General features: G+C 41.8%; 1 protein-coding gene across 1 annotated transcript; it reads left to right on the forward strand.

Annotated features, from left to right (window-relative positions):
• Positions 1-439: 439 nt before the first annotated feature.
• LOC308332837 (cytochrome b-c1 complex subunit 1, mitochondrial-like) lies at positions 440-12377 on the forward strand. Its single transcript, XM_080788942.1, has 14 exons — positions 440-568; positions 2812-2946; positions 3579-3665; positions 4560-4689; positions 6657-6855; positions 7435-7514; positions 8697-8812; positions 8978-9121; positions 9743-9903; positions 10017-10102; positions 10814-10902; positions 11010-11085; positions 11714-11801; positions 12149-12377. Exons 1-13 carry the CDS (start codon positions 506-508, stop codon positions 11776-11778), a joined length of 1431 nt encoding a protein of 476 aa, XP_080645068.1. The 5' UTR covers positions 440-505; the 3' UTR covers positions 11779-11801; positions 12149-12377.
• The last annotated feature ends 3340 nt before the right edge of the window (positions 12378-15717 follow it).

Here is a 15717-nt window from a genome sequence, read left to right on the forward strand (position 1 = left end):
TTGATTGTTTTGTGTTCTGTCGATAGCCATACTGGTTGGTCATTTCTGTTTAATCAATAATTGTGAGCTTGAGGATCGCCTATTTTAAATATGAAATATTTAATCTTTTGTGGGCACACAAAAAATTCTGTACTTAAACATACAATTGTATAGTACAAAACACTGAAGTCCTTAAACCAGAAATCTAACCTGGGGAACATAGGGATGACCCCATGTTATTCTAATGCTGAGGGGGGCATGTTATGTCAATTACATTTCTCCATGCATTTATTTTATTTAATTTTTCATATTCACATCCACCTTTTAACTACAATAACATACACCCACCCATGCATCCACAGACACATCAAAGAACAACAATTAACATCAGGTCTCTTTTTAGTACCCTACTTCGCATCATCACCAGACTGTATCCTGATCAGTGCTGCACTGCAGCCCCGTCTGCTGCTCACAGTGCTCAGTCAGTACCACGTGACAGGAACACTCTTCCAGTTTGACAGTAGAAATGGCGACGTCCGTGTGCCGAGTCGGTAGCACTCTGGGTCGAACCCTCTCCAGAACCCGCAGTGTAAGTTAACAAAATAATAACCTATGCCTTTTGTAATATGATTTTGGCCGATGTTTTGGTCATGAAAAACGTTCTATAAAAGGCTGCTAACGTTTATCGAAGTAGATTGAACTGCTCGCTCGTCTTTAGCAGCTAGCAATGCATAGCGTCTAGCATCACATCGGCTAGCCGGTTTAGCATCAACTTGTTAGCCACAGTAGCGAACACAAGGTCAACTGTGAAGGAACATGCTATGTTCTTGTCTTCAATCACTTGACATGTCGAATACTCCTTTCTGTGGGTGAAATGCAGACCAGGAGGTCATTGCTTTGATCGCGTTCATCTCATAATGTTTGTTAACGCCAACCTTTGTCAGTTGTCCTCATTTGCCCTCCCACCTTAGCTAAGCTATCTAGCCAACTCCATCTAGGTGACTTCTTGTTGTGACTAACAGATGTCGATAATAACAGTTCAAGTTTAGAGCACTGATTCATTAACGTGACTTTCTAATTGATAACGGCTTTATGAAATTACTTCATGTGTGGACGTGTGAAATGTCATTTCAAGGTGACAAAGTACTTTTCTGGCTAGTCTTTTTTTTTGGCAAATGTCAGGATTTGTTAATGACATCTTAAAGGGTTTTCAACAGCCTTTCAAACAGGGACCCCCAAGGTGATATGTATCCCCTAAATATTTAATGTTAAGTACAGAATTCTACTACTGTCTGTCTGTAGGTGTGGAGAGAGAAACTATTCTGAATACCGTATATGTAGTCATTAGTATATTCTCATTGGATTCCCTGCTAGCTGGTGCAATTATAGTGGAAATTTCAACCTAGCATCCCTATTTTATGCATATCCTATGCTCACAACACGTCCCACGCAAACCATCACACATTGTGAGCTTGTAACTTGAATATTTTCACTTTCTGAAATAGGACTGGTTAAACTGTCCCTATTTTGGCTGGGGAGCAGTGACCCCCTGGAACACCCCAAGGACCCCACTATGAGAACCCCTGTACTAATAAACTACTAGAGCAGGGGTTCCCAAACTGTGGTGTGTGCACCTCTTGTGGTGCGCCAACGTCCTCTAGGGGCTGCGTGACATGACATGAAAAGGGTAATGGCGGTTTGATGGTGTTATTTAACACAAGCGGCAAAATCCCGTAAAACAGGGGTGTAAGGAGATGTATAGAGCATCTGCGGGAGTATACAGCATCTGCATGTCTCTTGCTTTATTTAATATTAATATGGTGCATTGGAGTCAGGAAGACAGTCTTGAGTTATGTCTGTTAAACGTAGAAGTAGCTGGAGATGTATTAAACAATAAATTACATGAATTAAAGCTGCTCAGATGCCTATGTATTCATTTCCCCTGTAGCTGCCTTGATAATGGTGGCCTGTAGTCACCATTATCCCTAATGTCCTATGGACATTTCATCAGGCAAGGTATCATGTTTGTTGCTGGTGTAGATTAGAGATAAAAACCTCATTATTAACCAAAAGGCCCTGACACACAGAGCATCAAATGACACTTGCTTCAGTGACATGTCATGCAAGGCCATTTCTTCACCAATTTGAACCTCACTCACTGACCCAAATGGACCGAGGGAGGATTTGTAACACACGGATGCATGCACGGGAGCTGTTCTTTCTTCTTCTTATTTGTCTTTTTGAGCTTACATTTTGTATGCCTTTATTGATGGTGAAAATGTGTTAGACAGGAAAAAGAAACGGGAGAGAGATAATGACACGTAGCAAAGGCCGTCGGGAACGGGACTCAAACCCGCTACATTGTAGCCTGGTGTACTTACTGTACTACTACTGTGTACTACTTTTCTCTGTTCCCCCTTCACTACGACCGGCAAATTGGTGGCATATACAGTAGAACAGGATACTTTAGTACTTACTTTTCTTCATTATAGTTTTGCTGTTTACATCACTGATTTCACTAACTAAAGTTTAAAGGGAAACAGCTCCCCTGTCCTTAAAGCCGTACAGTGGGTCGCGGGTAAAAAATGGCAGATCTAAAAGCTATTTTCGGCACACAACCCCATCTTACGACAAAGTATACGACATTCGGCTGTAACACATGCAGTGCCAGACTGCCAGTGTCTGGTTACTACTACAGTAACTGACTGCACGCTGTCGATAAACCGAGATGAGACGACACAACTTCCTTTCGGCCGCCACTCACAGCTTTGGTTTACATTTCTGTTAATTCAATGGCATTGTGTATTAACCTTTGACCATTTCTGACTTCAGCACCTCCTCCTGTCTTTGAGGCGTGGACACGTTGGCTATGCCCAGAGCCTGATAAGCGCTCCAGAAACCAACCTCACTGCCCTGGACAATGGCCTGAGGATTGCCTCCGAGGAGACCGGACATGCCACCTGCACGGTAAGAAGTTGAACTACTACAACAGCATATATATTACCAGTAAAGTTCCATAATCGTGACAGCCCTACCTCAAATAAGATGGTCTGTGGAGAGCATTTAACACTTAGACTGCGGCCTGTTGGCCACAAGTGGTAAATAAATAAATAGCAGTTCAGGCCGGGAGATTACTACTCAAGTACTTTCATTTTCCCCGCTCCCAGCTCTCGCAGACCCTCCATTGTAAGAAAAGGCTAATGTTAGCGTTACTCATTTCCATTGAGATGCGATGAAAAATCAGTAATCGAATCCAAATCTCGGATGTCTGATCAGCACAACGGACAGCGGGGAGTTATGAGCCAGAGAAGATCCTACTTATAACAGTCTACGCATGCGTGAGCATGCTCCGTGCATGCAGGGGAAAGCAAGGCTTTGCCTAGCAACCGGCTAAGGGCAAAACGTTTTTGGTTCCGTATATAAGCGATATAAAACTGTGTATATATTCGTCAATCGCAGACAACAGATGGCTATTAAAACACGTATATATGTACTGTACTCTGTAGGTGTTGGCGTGGGTCTGTTTAATGTGATGATGTACTGTTGATATTGAATGGATGTTATCTCCTATGATGTTAACACCTTCCACCCTGTTTCAGGTTGGACTGTGGATCAATGCTGGTAGTCGGTACGAGAGTGAGAGGAACAATGGAGCCGGGTTCTTTCTGGAGCACATGGCTTTCAAGGTAGATATTCTTACAAACATCTCTCCTAGATATATCACCAAGAAATTTGACTTTTGTTCCTTGGTGACGCACACGTCTTATGTCTAACATCTGCAAGGACCCATTCATCTTACTATCCAGTTATGGGATGCAGGATATGTTTATGTTGATAATACTGTATTTATTCAACACGGCACGTCTAATAGAAAAAAAGTTCAATAAATTAAACGATTATTACTAATTACTTCACTCTCGTAAAGACAGTGGTGTCACTGAAATGGAGACTAGTTGTCTGTCCGTCTCCCCTCTGCTGTTAACATTATGGGTAACCTTACCTAACCAAGTGGCAAATTAAATGAGAAACACATTATCTATTGAGACAACAATATGACATGTTGACAAAGACACCCCATACATTTGGAAACATATTTTTATTCAAATCAATAGCGTCTCCAGTTCATGTAGGATTATTTTAAAAGTAGGCTAAATTATAGTTTAATTACAGTGGTTTCTATGGGATGGCCTGCAGTACACGGTTCTCCCTTACACCGAGTAATTGCTCAGTTGTAGGCGCCCGTGACTTGCTTGACTTGTCAATATGGTACATTTGTGAATAACGCATGATATAATGATGACGCATAATGCATTTTAACCAGTTTTGAAAATTTGGGTTGGGTTTCATTTAGTGATGCATAAAATAAATTTTTGTTTATCTAATGGTCAGAAATAACAGGAAAATGCATAGATTTCTGTCAAATAAGGTAACACACTGCCTTAATGTTGCACAGAATTGGATTATTATTACAACATAAAAAAAATACAAAAATAGATAAAAATGCACTTTAATGCACTCCTCCTATATCCATGTCATTCCTTCCATTCTGCAATTTCCGTATTAATGCCTTGTCTTTCTAGGGAACCAAGAGCTACCCCCAGTCTGCCCTGGAGAAGGAGGTGGAGTCCATGGGCGCTCACTTGAGTGCCTACACCTCCCGGGAGCACACTGCATATTATATGAAGACACTGTCCAAAGACCTGCCCAAAGGTGAGACAGACTTAAATGCTGCATGTATATATTGCCTTCATCCAAGGTGCTTTACATAGATTGTGCATTACATTCACCCATTCATACACATACACCGGTGGCGGAGGACACCACCATGCAATAGGGGTTCAGCGTCTTGCTCAAGGACACTTCGACAGTAACTCTGGGGGAGCCCGGGATCGAACTTCTGGTTCCCAAGCAGCCGCCATACCTCCTGAGCCACTTCCGCCCGCCGCATGTGAAATAACATGAAGATTTAACCTTCTGCACATTTATGATGATGAGGACTTTTATTATCCCAGGGGGGAAATTTCTCTTTCCATTGGCAGTCAGATGTACAACATTCATCAACGTTCATATTCCTACTACATAATTCTACTGTACTCCATTCATTGGTGCTATACTGTCACTGACAGACATGCGCGTGTACACACACACACACACACACACACACACAAATATTATACAACAGCCTGTTTTTATTAGCGACCTAGTCATGATTGACTGCCCCCTAGCCCTAAGTAGAGATGTGAAAAAAGTAGATTTTCGACTCATGCTCACCGTGACTCAAAAAAGTATGAGTCGTAAAATCGTTTTTATTATTATATTTTTTTGTAATGGCTTGTTATAAAACGTTATAAACGTTTTCAAATGTTTTCCAAATGGGAGAGGTACGTGTGTCTGTGTGTGACACTGCTGTGCTGCTAACGGCTAACTGCGCCGCTCGTCACATCATACATGGTAGCTGTTGTTGTGGTTTGAGCAGAGCGGCTCTGGGTTTGAGAATAGAATGGACCCCATCGTCCCAGCGTGAGGGGGGTATCTTAGCAACACTGTGCCATTGGTCGTGTGCTCGTGTCATGAGCCAATGGCTGCAGCTCTGATCCTTCCAGTCTCAGTGAATTACGGGACTTGTGACAGGCTGCAGACACTTGAGAGTTGGGACATCGCCGATAGCGTCGCTGCTCCTTCAGTGTTGTCGTTGTTTACAAAATAAAGTCTATTTATTATTGGGCTTTGATGCAAATTCTAAACATATGGATGCAGCTGCAGAAGTTGTGTTGCTTAGAGGAATGCTTAGTTGCGTTCTGTCGTTGTCGTTCTCCTCAACTGCTGCGCAGCAACAAAAAAAAAGGGCAAAGAATCGATCGACACGTCGATTTGCGGCCTCGATTTATCGATTTTCCTAATATGAGTTGTTTGACATCCCTTCCCCTAAGCCAATGGGAGTCTGACCCCGTACTGCCTAAGCCAATGGGAGTCTGAACCACCCATGTAGCCGTTCGCGTAGTAGCGACCTTGTCATGATTGGCTGCCTCCTAAGCTACAGTATGACACACGCACCGCGGAAGTCACTGCAACGCGGAGTGGAGCCGAGCGGCTGACAACAGCGGCTAATGTTATGAGCTAACTGTAGAGCAGGACAGCCATGACAAAACAGTGATTTAACCAACAACAGAACGTTGCAAACAAACGAAAACAACGGCCGTGAGGTAACGGAGAAACATACACGTTACAAAAAAAGCAAACGGATGCACAACAGTATAGAGCGCACTTGTTTCAAATAGTCATAATTTCTTGTTTACTTGGTAAAACTGTGATGTGACGACAACAATGATTCTGATTCTGTCTTCGTGCTGGTTTCTGCTGTTTTGATTTAGATTTTGGACTTCACAGCACTTTGTCAAGCATTGTTGTCATATATGTGCTTCACAAATAGTTTGATTTGATTCATGTCATGCCAACAATGAGGGTATCTATCCCCTTTTCAGTGTGCTAGACCCCTGGGAGATGGATTGCAGCACCCACTATCAGCTCCCAGTACTTACCAACCATACGTCATAAAGATTTGCTCTCCCACTTTAACTTTATGTTTGAATTCGATCAGTCTCGTGGACAGACATGCAGACATTCTGTGTATTTATGGGTCTTGTCTGTGTCCCCCTACCCTTCTTGTGTTTTCTTAGCTGTGGAGCTGCTGTCGGAGATTGTGCAGAGCAGCTCGTTGAGCGAGGCAGACATTGAGCAGCAGAGGGGTGTGGTCTTGCGGGAGCTGGAGGAGGTTGAAGGCAATCTGCAGGAAGTGTGCCTCGACCTGCTGCATGCCACAGCCTTCCAGGGCACCCCTCTGGGACACAGTGTGCTAGGACCCTCCGACAATGCAAGGTAGTGTGTGTGTGTAGACCGATGGAAGGATACATAAAGTAGATACAGATAGATAGACAGATCGATCAATCAATCAATCACACACACAGATACTCCCACTCACTCAGTGTAATAGATCAACATTCACTCAAAAGAGCTTTCAGCAACAACAACAACAAAAATACTTTACTTTACATTATAGGACCATTCAGGCAGTCTGGCATGTTTAGCCCATTGATATATTATATATTATATATTATTATATTACACAAATTATAATGATCTCCTTTTGTTCTTCTGACAAAGTGACGTTAATGCATTTTAAAGTGTGGATTGGTTGAAAAGTCTAGCCAAATATAGTCATGGGAGAAAAGATCGATGTTCCAGCAATATTTAAGCATCAATGACTTAACGCCACAATGACGTTGTAATATAAAGATTAAGGGTAAAATGGTTGTGTGTGCCATATATATGAGATCATAAACTTTAGATTTCATTATTTTAATTTGCAGTATGTTCCTGTATATTCTCAGACTCACATAAAAACATGATGCCAGCGTGAGAAAAAGCATAGTAATATTTGTTTTGTTTTCCACGTAGGAGTCTGAGCCGTCAGGATCTAGTGGAGTACATCAACAGCCACTACAAGGCTCCCCGCATGGTGCTGGCTGCTGCTGGAGGTAGGACCGTCTCACCCTAGTAGTGTCTGTCTTGTAGGGATGAGTATCTAAGGACCTAATAATACTCTTTATTGTCCCGAAGGATATTCTTCTTCACAGGTCTGTTCAAACACCCTCATCAAAACAACACATGGCACCTAACACCAAGACAATACAAAGACATGAGGTCCACACATAATATAAATATATATATATATATATATATATATATATATATATATATATACACACACAGAACCATCCTATCGGCCGGCGGGGCAGTTTGTTTATGCCGCAAATCCCGCGATTGGCTGAGGAGACAAAACTCCTACTAAAACGGACCTAGTTCCAAATGACTTGAACCCGGAAAATCAGTAAGGTCAGAGATTATCAATACTGCACTTAGCGGGTCTTATAATGTAACATCATAAGAAGGGAGTCATGTTATTGAAATCGAATCACAAACATAGCAACTTTTTATTTCAGTTGAATTGCCTGCTGACTGCTGTAAACGTGATGCATGGTGTGCACACACTAACTTTGTATCATTAAGTGCCTGCCTGATATTCCCTTGTTCCTCCATCCTCACTTGACCCGGAAGTTTAACTCTGTCTGCCATTATGATGGTTATGCCAGGTCTTATTCCTGATCCAAGGAGCAAGGAGTTTGAGTTGGATCTGATACTTAAAGTGCGAATGGCCTAATGTGCACTAATACGCTGCAATAAATAAAAAATTGCTGACTTCTCTTTGAGATTTGCGCATGGCTCCAAGAGGCTTTTTCTTTAAGTCTGGACATGATTCCTGCTGTGTGTACTGAATTCTGTACATATACACAGGTAAAACCAGAATGTGGGGCTTCAATTTAGAAATTCTTTAGGGGGCACTGTTGAGCCATTTTGCCTTTCCATTTTTGAGTTCAATGAAATATGTAATTTTTCAACTTTTGCAGCAGCTTTTTGAGCACATTCAACAAATGTGATTTAATATGTGCACTTCTTTTTATAGTTTTATTTTTTTCATTTCAATAGGGTCTGGTACTCTCTGGCCCTAATGATAATAGTCTCAATAGGTCTTTGTACTGGTCCAGTGCTCGGCCCCTTATATAACGTACAATCGACATACAGTGTCTTCACTGTCTTGTATCTAACAGCCTGTGTGCATATCTGTTTTTCAATTAACTTTAATGAGTTTGTCTGTGCAGGTGTGAGCCATGAGGACCTGGTCGGCTTGGCCAAGACTCACTTCAGCAGTGTCGGTTTCGAGTACCAGGATGATGCCGTCCCTGTGCTGTCCCCCTGCCGTTTTACAGGCAGTGAGGTAAGACGTGTGTGTGTGTATGTGTGTGTGTGTGTGTGTGTGTGTGTGTGTGAGAGAGAGAGAGGGAGAGAGAATATGAGGAGATTGGCGTAATGTAGAATGTGCGAGGGCTATATTTTTGTCACCATTGCAGAACTCTGATTGTTGATGTATTGTGATTCTCAGGTGCGCTTTCGTGATGATGTTATGCCCCTGGCGCACGTCGCCATCGCTGTGGAGGGAGCCAGTGCGTCCAGCGAGGACATTGTGCCGCTCATGGTGGCCAACTCCATCATCGGCAGTTTTGACATCACCTACGGTGGCGGAAAGGTTAGGTTCTTTCTGTTGATGCTGATTAGGAAAGGGCAATGAAAACAAAAGGAGCGTACTTACTATTATTTATACAACAGGTCGTTTTGAGGAAGCAATTAATTGGTTGAAACGGCTTTCTAGCTGTGCTTAAACCACGATATAGGAACCGCTAATCAAAACAAAGAATTCAGCCGTGCTTTTCTCTCAGAGTGCAGCAGACTCTGTGGCTAAGCTAGCTAGTTTATTGGGACATTTGTGGTCGTAGTGGCTACATCTGTCATTGAAAAAATTATTTATTTCTCTTAGTTTTAAGAGTAACTTGTATAATTGCAATATTACACTCAAGGATGTTCTTTATCGTCATTAATGCACTTCTGCGATACCTTTCAGAAACCGCAGGCATGCATTAATGACTATAAAGAACTCCCTCTCGTGTAATATTGCTTAAATATGTATTCCTATGGTTTCCCCTTCAAGCTTTGCCCACTCAAGGCAGAGTTTTTTCTTGAGTGATGGTTGTTGTAGATCTAACTAACAGACAAACCTAAACCACTCATGGACAGAACATTGGGTGAGCATTTGAGGCAAATGTTCATTGATGAATTGAATACATTTGTGTTGTATGCCTGGTGTTTGCAGCATCTGAGCAGTCGTTTGGCCCGCATAGCAGTGGACTACAACCTGTGTCACAGCTTCCAGGCCTTCCATTCCTCCTACAGCGACACCGGCCTTCTGGGCATCTACTTTGTGTGCGACAAAATGAACATTGAAGACATGTTGCACTGGTCACAAAATGCCTGGTTAGAAACTCACACACAACTACACTGATATGCTATTTAAAAAATAGTCTTATTTTATAGATGATAATAAAGTTTCTGATGTGTGACCACTTTATCTTCCGCTGTACATGAAGGATGAATCTGTGCACGGCCATAACGGAGAGTGACGTTACCAGAGGCAAGAATGCGCTGAAGGCCAGCCTGGTGGGACAGCTCAATGGTACGATCTGTCTTAATCTCTCACATTTTAAATATTTATTTATCTCCATTCTCCACATAAACATAAAATAAAAAATACGTAAGAATACCTTGCACAGAGGACATAAACACCGATAATGTAGCCAGACAATAGGAAAACGGCCAGTTACAAAGTGGCTAGACGGCCGGGCAGAACTTTGTTACCTACAATATAGTTGACATGGTCAAACACAGCAGGCGTAAATGATGGATAAAGGAAACGACGCCTCCTCCAAATTGAGGAGCGTCCTATAATTGCTGAGACTGAGCTGTACCTTACTAACTGCTTGGCACTTTTTGTAAGCCCCCCAAAACCAATTTGTGCACAATCTGCACATGCCCTAGGCTACCAAAGATAAAAACTAAAAGTTTACATCTGTACTGTAGCCTAGCTGTGAGACTGATCCAGATGTTGATATTTTAGCACTTTGGTTTGAAAGGCTTCCTCTCTAGCTGTAATCAAAAGTACAGCTGACCTCCATATGGACAACAACGACAACAGTGGTGTTACACAGGCTAAACATGCTTCACAGTAGAATGCTTATACAGTATGATGGTGCACCTGGAAATGGAAGAGATGATTTTTTTTATATCAAATCCACTATTCTGTTATGTCAACCATCTAAGAAAACACACTAACGGGCTTCTGCCAGTCACAAGTCTCAACATTATCACATTCTTATTGCCTTTTTAGGGACAACACCAATCTGTGATGACATTGGAAGGCACGTCTTGAATTACGGTCGGCGTATTCCACTGACAGAGTGGGACGCCCGTATAGATGTGAGTTTGCACTTTAAAGAACAGTCATTCTAAAATAGATATGTTTTTGACTGTCTGGATTCAAATAACTTATGAACACTTTTTCGGTGCCACTTTTCTCCCTTCAGGCTGTGACACCCAAGATGATCCGTGACGTCTGCTCAAAGTATATTTATGATAAGTGTCCAGCTGTGTCCGCTGTCGGTGAGTTCTGTTAGGACTGGGTCAATGAACACAAGGGGCTGTATTTTGCGCGTCTTAAGTAGCAGGTCTTATTCCCTAACTTGAGTAAACTAAAGACCTGGAGGCGTGATCAATGCCATTTGGCTATTCTGAGTGGCCAAATGGCATTGATCACGCCTCCAGGTCTTTAGTTTACTCAAGTTAGGGAATAAGACCTGCTACTTAAGACGCGCAAAATACAGCCCATAGTCTCAGTGGAACCTTAACGTAGCACTTGTATTATTTATTATACGTTGGATTACTTCATAATACTTCCCAACATTATAATCCCAGCATTATAATCCCAACATTATAGACTGACTTATATCTATAAATCCCTTAAAGGGATAGTTCACCCAAAGAAAATACTTATTTTCTATCAATTGCACACCCCATGAAGCCTTTGATTCACGGAGATGTTGTTTTTGTCGCATCCAATAATTTGATGAGCGGAGGAGACTAAAACAGTCTCCAGTCGTCAAATGATTGACTTAGGAATGCGACAAAAAACAACAAAGATTCTCCATGAATTCATGGGGTGAGTAATCGATAGAAATAAATTGGGCTTCCAACAACATCTAACTGTTTGCCCTTTGCCTCTCTCCTTCAGGCCCAGTCGAACAGCTACCTGACTACAACCGTGTGAGGAGTGCCATGTATTGGCTGAGATTCTAATTTCTCACACACATTGTTGCTCTGTAAGTGTCCAATGTTCGCTCCGTCCCCCCATCCCCCTGCTCGCTTGTTCTTAAAGTTACTGCAAGGGAGAAGATCTGAGAATTAAAATAAAATAAAGATCGTGTCCCCTTTAGTTGTTGTAGAGGTATAGCCACGCACATTTGCACATGCCAGGATTTCATCCTCTGCATTTAACTAACTATTGGGATCTGTGGATTATTTTATTTTAATGGCACCCACAGGTTAAGTCCCCTCTCTGTCTCGCCCTGGCACAGTAATCAACCAATTCATTCAGATCATTGTGAGACAGAGTCTTGTAATTAGCAGAGATTGATCATCAAAGATGTACCATTTCATTGTATTACAGTGGCCCTGGTCAACACCTGGTTCTGGATATGAGCGGCATGAGGGGCAATGGCACTTCAACTTGTAACGGTCTGCAGTTGATATCGGGACACGGTACAATCAGTACATAATACAACCGTTCATTGTGGAGCAGAAATATATTTATAAATTGCTGTAACATGTTGTTTCTGTCCTCTATTGTACATAACAGAAGCTCTCATTCCGATAAAAATAAAAAACTATAAACATTTGAGTTTGTTTTGTGTTCATTGTGATACTGCTACCCGCGTGTGTCTGTGAAGCTGTTCATTTGCTTTGAATAGAGGTACTGTATAGTACAATTGAGAAGAGCACACCGCGTGGTTCGGTTAATCAAGTGATAGACTGTGACGTATGCGGAAGTGCCGTTTACGCCTGCTTTGTGGCTGTAATATGTCACTGACTTTACCTCTGTGTTTTCAACCCAGCTTTGTGGGTGTTCGCAGTTTCCCTTTCCGTGATGCGACGGACCGATTTCAGCGCGCCCACACAACCTGCCCAGAATGGAAAATACATGGTCTGTGCCCAAAGATAAATCGCTGTCTACCTTCGTTCAAAATGTACGTGTGTGTCTCACTCGGATCGCACTGCGACATAGATGCGTGGCGTTAGACATGAGCTCGTGTGCTAGTTGTGTACAGTGTCCTTTTTTTAAGTTTATTTTTAATTTTGTCCCAACATTTTAAGTTTTAACATTTGTATGACATGTTTTCCATTTGTTCAGTACAATGTCCACCTATCTTGTGTGTTGTTAAAACAAAAGTGGAAATGACATGTTCAACCACAAGAGAGATGAAATTTGAAAGAATTTAGCAAGAAAATGCTTTATCCATGAATACTATGCCTGCCTATGGGCATTTCCTAGTAGTTTATGGCCAGTTATGCAATTTACCACTTCAGGCAAGTGCAGCTTTTGTGATGTTACAGCTGACTCATACATGACCTTATGATATAAGTAAACATGGCAAATTACGTCATGTGTCTGAGCAAATCGGCTATTTTTGTGTTCACACAAACATTAAATGTCATTGACAGTGAATGGAGAATTTACATATGTAGACGAGCAAATCGGCTATTTTGTCCTAACAAAGATTAGATTAATAGATTCCCATTGACAATATCATACATCATGAAGTGTATGATAAGAGTGCCCATCACTTCACACGGGTGTTTTTATAGATATGAAAGCTGTATAAAAACACTTTGTGTGAAGTGAGAGGTGCTCTTATCTTAACAATCAAATCACATTCTGCTACACACTTTGGAATTGTTAATGTACAGTAAGTACAGTGTATGTACAAAGCAATTGCCTCTTTAATACCTTATTGATCATATTACATATCAAGATGAAAAAGATTATTCCTTATATTTTTTGGTAGTGATCAGTTTAGTAAGTAAAGTAGTAGTAAGTGGTGTCCTTTCTGGCAAATTAGGATTTTATTGAAGGTTGAAAACTTCCTTTTTTGGTCTTTTCAATGTTTATTTTCAGTAAATAAATCAATCGCATAAACACTACCATACACCAAGACATCCCCGCAATATAGGGAAAGGGGAGTTAGGCACACCAGAGCTTTCTTTTGATAATGTCTTTTAAAGTCACTTTTTGAGCCTTTTATGTGATCTTGTCTAAGGATAAACATACTTTAATGTGGCTACAATGGTAATTGATGTTGGGGCGCCCGCTGGCCTGGTGGTCCAGGCGCATGCCACATGTGGGCCTGACGGCGCGGTGCGTGTTCGAGTCCTGTTCATGATGGCCTTTGCGGCTTGTCTCTCCCCTTCTCTCTCTCTCTCCCTCTTTCCTGTCCATCAAAGTCAAAGTCGTACGATTTGTCACATGTTACCGCAGTGAAATTTGTTCTCTCTTGGAGCAGTGAACCGCAGGCAAGGAGTGGTGAGCTGCAGCCGTGCCGCGTCCGAGAATCATTTGATTAGTTGCTTTGACCCACCAATCCAACCCATTGATGCTGAGTGCCAAGCAGGGAGGCATTGGGTCCCGTTTTTACAGTCTTTATATGACCCGGCTAGGGATCGAAACCCTAACCTTCCAGTTTCAGGGCGGACACTAACCACAAGTCCACTGACTGGTAAAGAAAGATCTTCACTGTAACACTGTAAAAAAAAAAAAGCCAAAAACAAATCTTTAAAAGAAAAAGGTACTTGATGTTGAACATTTTTACTCTCCACAGGGCAGAATTTGAGAATGCTACAATCTATAAAATGAAGACTTACACTATCAAAAATATATCAAAATAGGCCTATTTTCTGGCATTGACAGCACATGCATCTAAACAGAAAATCTGATTGCATTAAACGTTAGACTCACTTTGATTTGCCACCCACTTTATGCATGCGCATACCGCACCCTCTCTAGAGTCTTGCATCAGAAATCTCACGCAAATGATTATCTTTCATTCTGTACTGTTTAATGCTTCACTATCTTTCCAGATTTTTCTACTTGAACACAATGTTTATTTCTGTCTGGTCTGACAGAAAACTAGATTGGTCTCTTGTCTTGTCAGCCTTAATTATATCTACATAAAGTTGTGAGATTGATGCATGACGATCTGATGTAAAGGTCAGGATGTTATTACAGGGTATTTCCTCTCTCTTTTAGAGAAATACAAGATCTGTACTCTATCCCTTCTACTCATTTATTTCGTTTCCTTCAAGTTAGGCACATGGTCTAACCATCTACGGCGCCATGGTGAGACGTAGATGGAGCCCGGACAGGAGTCAACCCACAGAGTCTAATCCTTCCCTGGGCCAGATTGATCTACCTCCCAGTCCCAGCAGAGTAGTTCCGGAGCAACGGATCGTGTGGCCCTGGTCTTTCCCTAATGGGACAGATCGAGGGTAGCTACTGGAACGTAAGTTGGGACTTGAGTGAGGGTATGATTTTAAGTATTAAAATACATTAATCACAATTTAATAATGAGATTTTTATTTTGTTATATTTGTAAACTGAAGCCGAATCAACATAATTGGGGACATGACATTAATTAGCCTACTTCTACTCCGATCATATATTATTGAATTCACCCCTAGATATATTGTTGTGTTCTATGGTAGAGAGGATTTAACAGTGTAAGATAAGCAAGCCTATATGAATATCCACATGGTTACGGCGGTTCTCAACTTTTTCTGGGTTAGTATAAACATCCCTGTCCTCCAGTTTTACTAGCCTGGCGCGGCCAGATTCATAGCGAGGATTCACTTCATATGCGGGAGGAAGCGTCAGGGAATCCTTGCTATGAGTCTGGCCATGCCAGGCTACAGTTTTACTGCTGTGGTAGCAGTGCTCTGGTCTGCAATAACATAGCCTACATAACGCTGTATATGTGTATTATGTAGGAAACGGGGGAAAGGGCCCAGAATGTGGACTTCTACATGTTCTTTGGAGTCCCTGTGGGGGGCTTTTTGTGCCATACAGTTGTCCCTGTTGTAGATAGATATGCATCTTGCTTGCAGTTCAGGCAAATAGAAGTAGTGCAGATATGCCCAATCCTTGCCAGTGGTCTTGGGCACTTCATGCATGCACATTAGGTGCCA

Source organism: Protomyctophum bolini (genome assembly GCF_963924005.1).
Source record: "Protomyctophum bolini genome assembly, chromosome: 2".
Classification (NCBI taxonomy): domain Eukaryota; kingdom Metazoa; phylum Chordata; class Actinopteri; order Myctophiformes; family Myctophidae; genus Protomyctophum; species Protomyctophum bolini.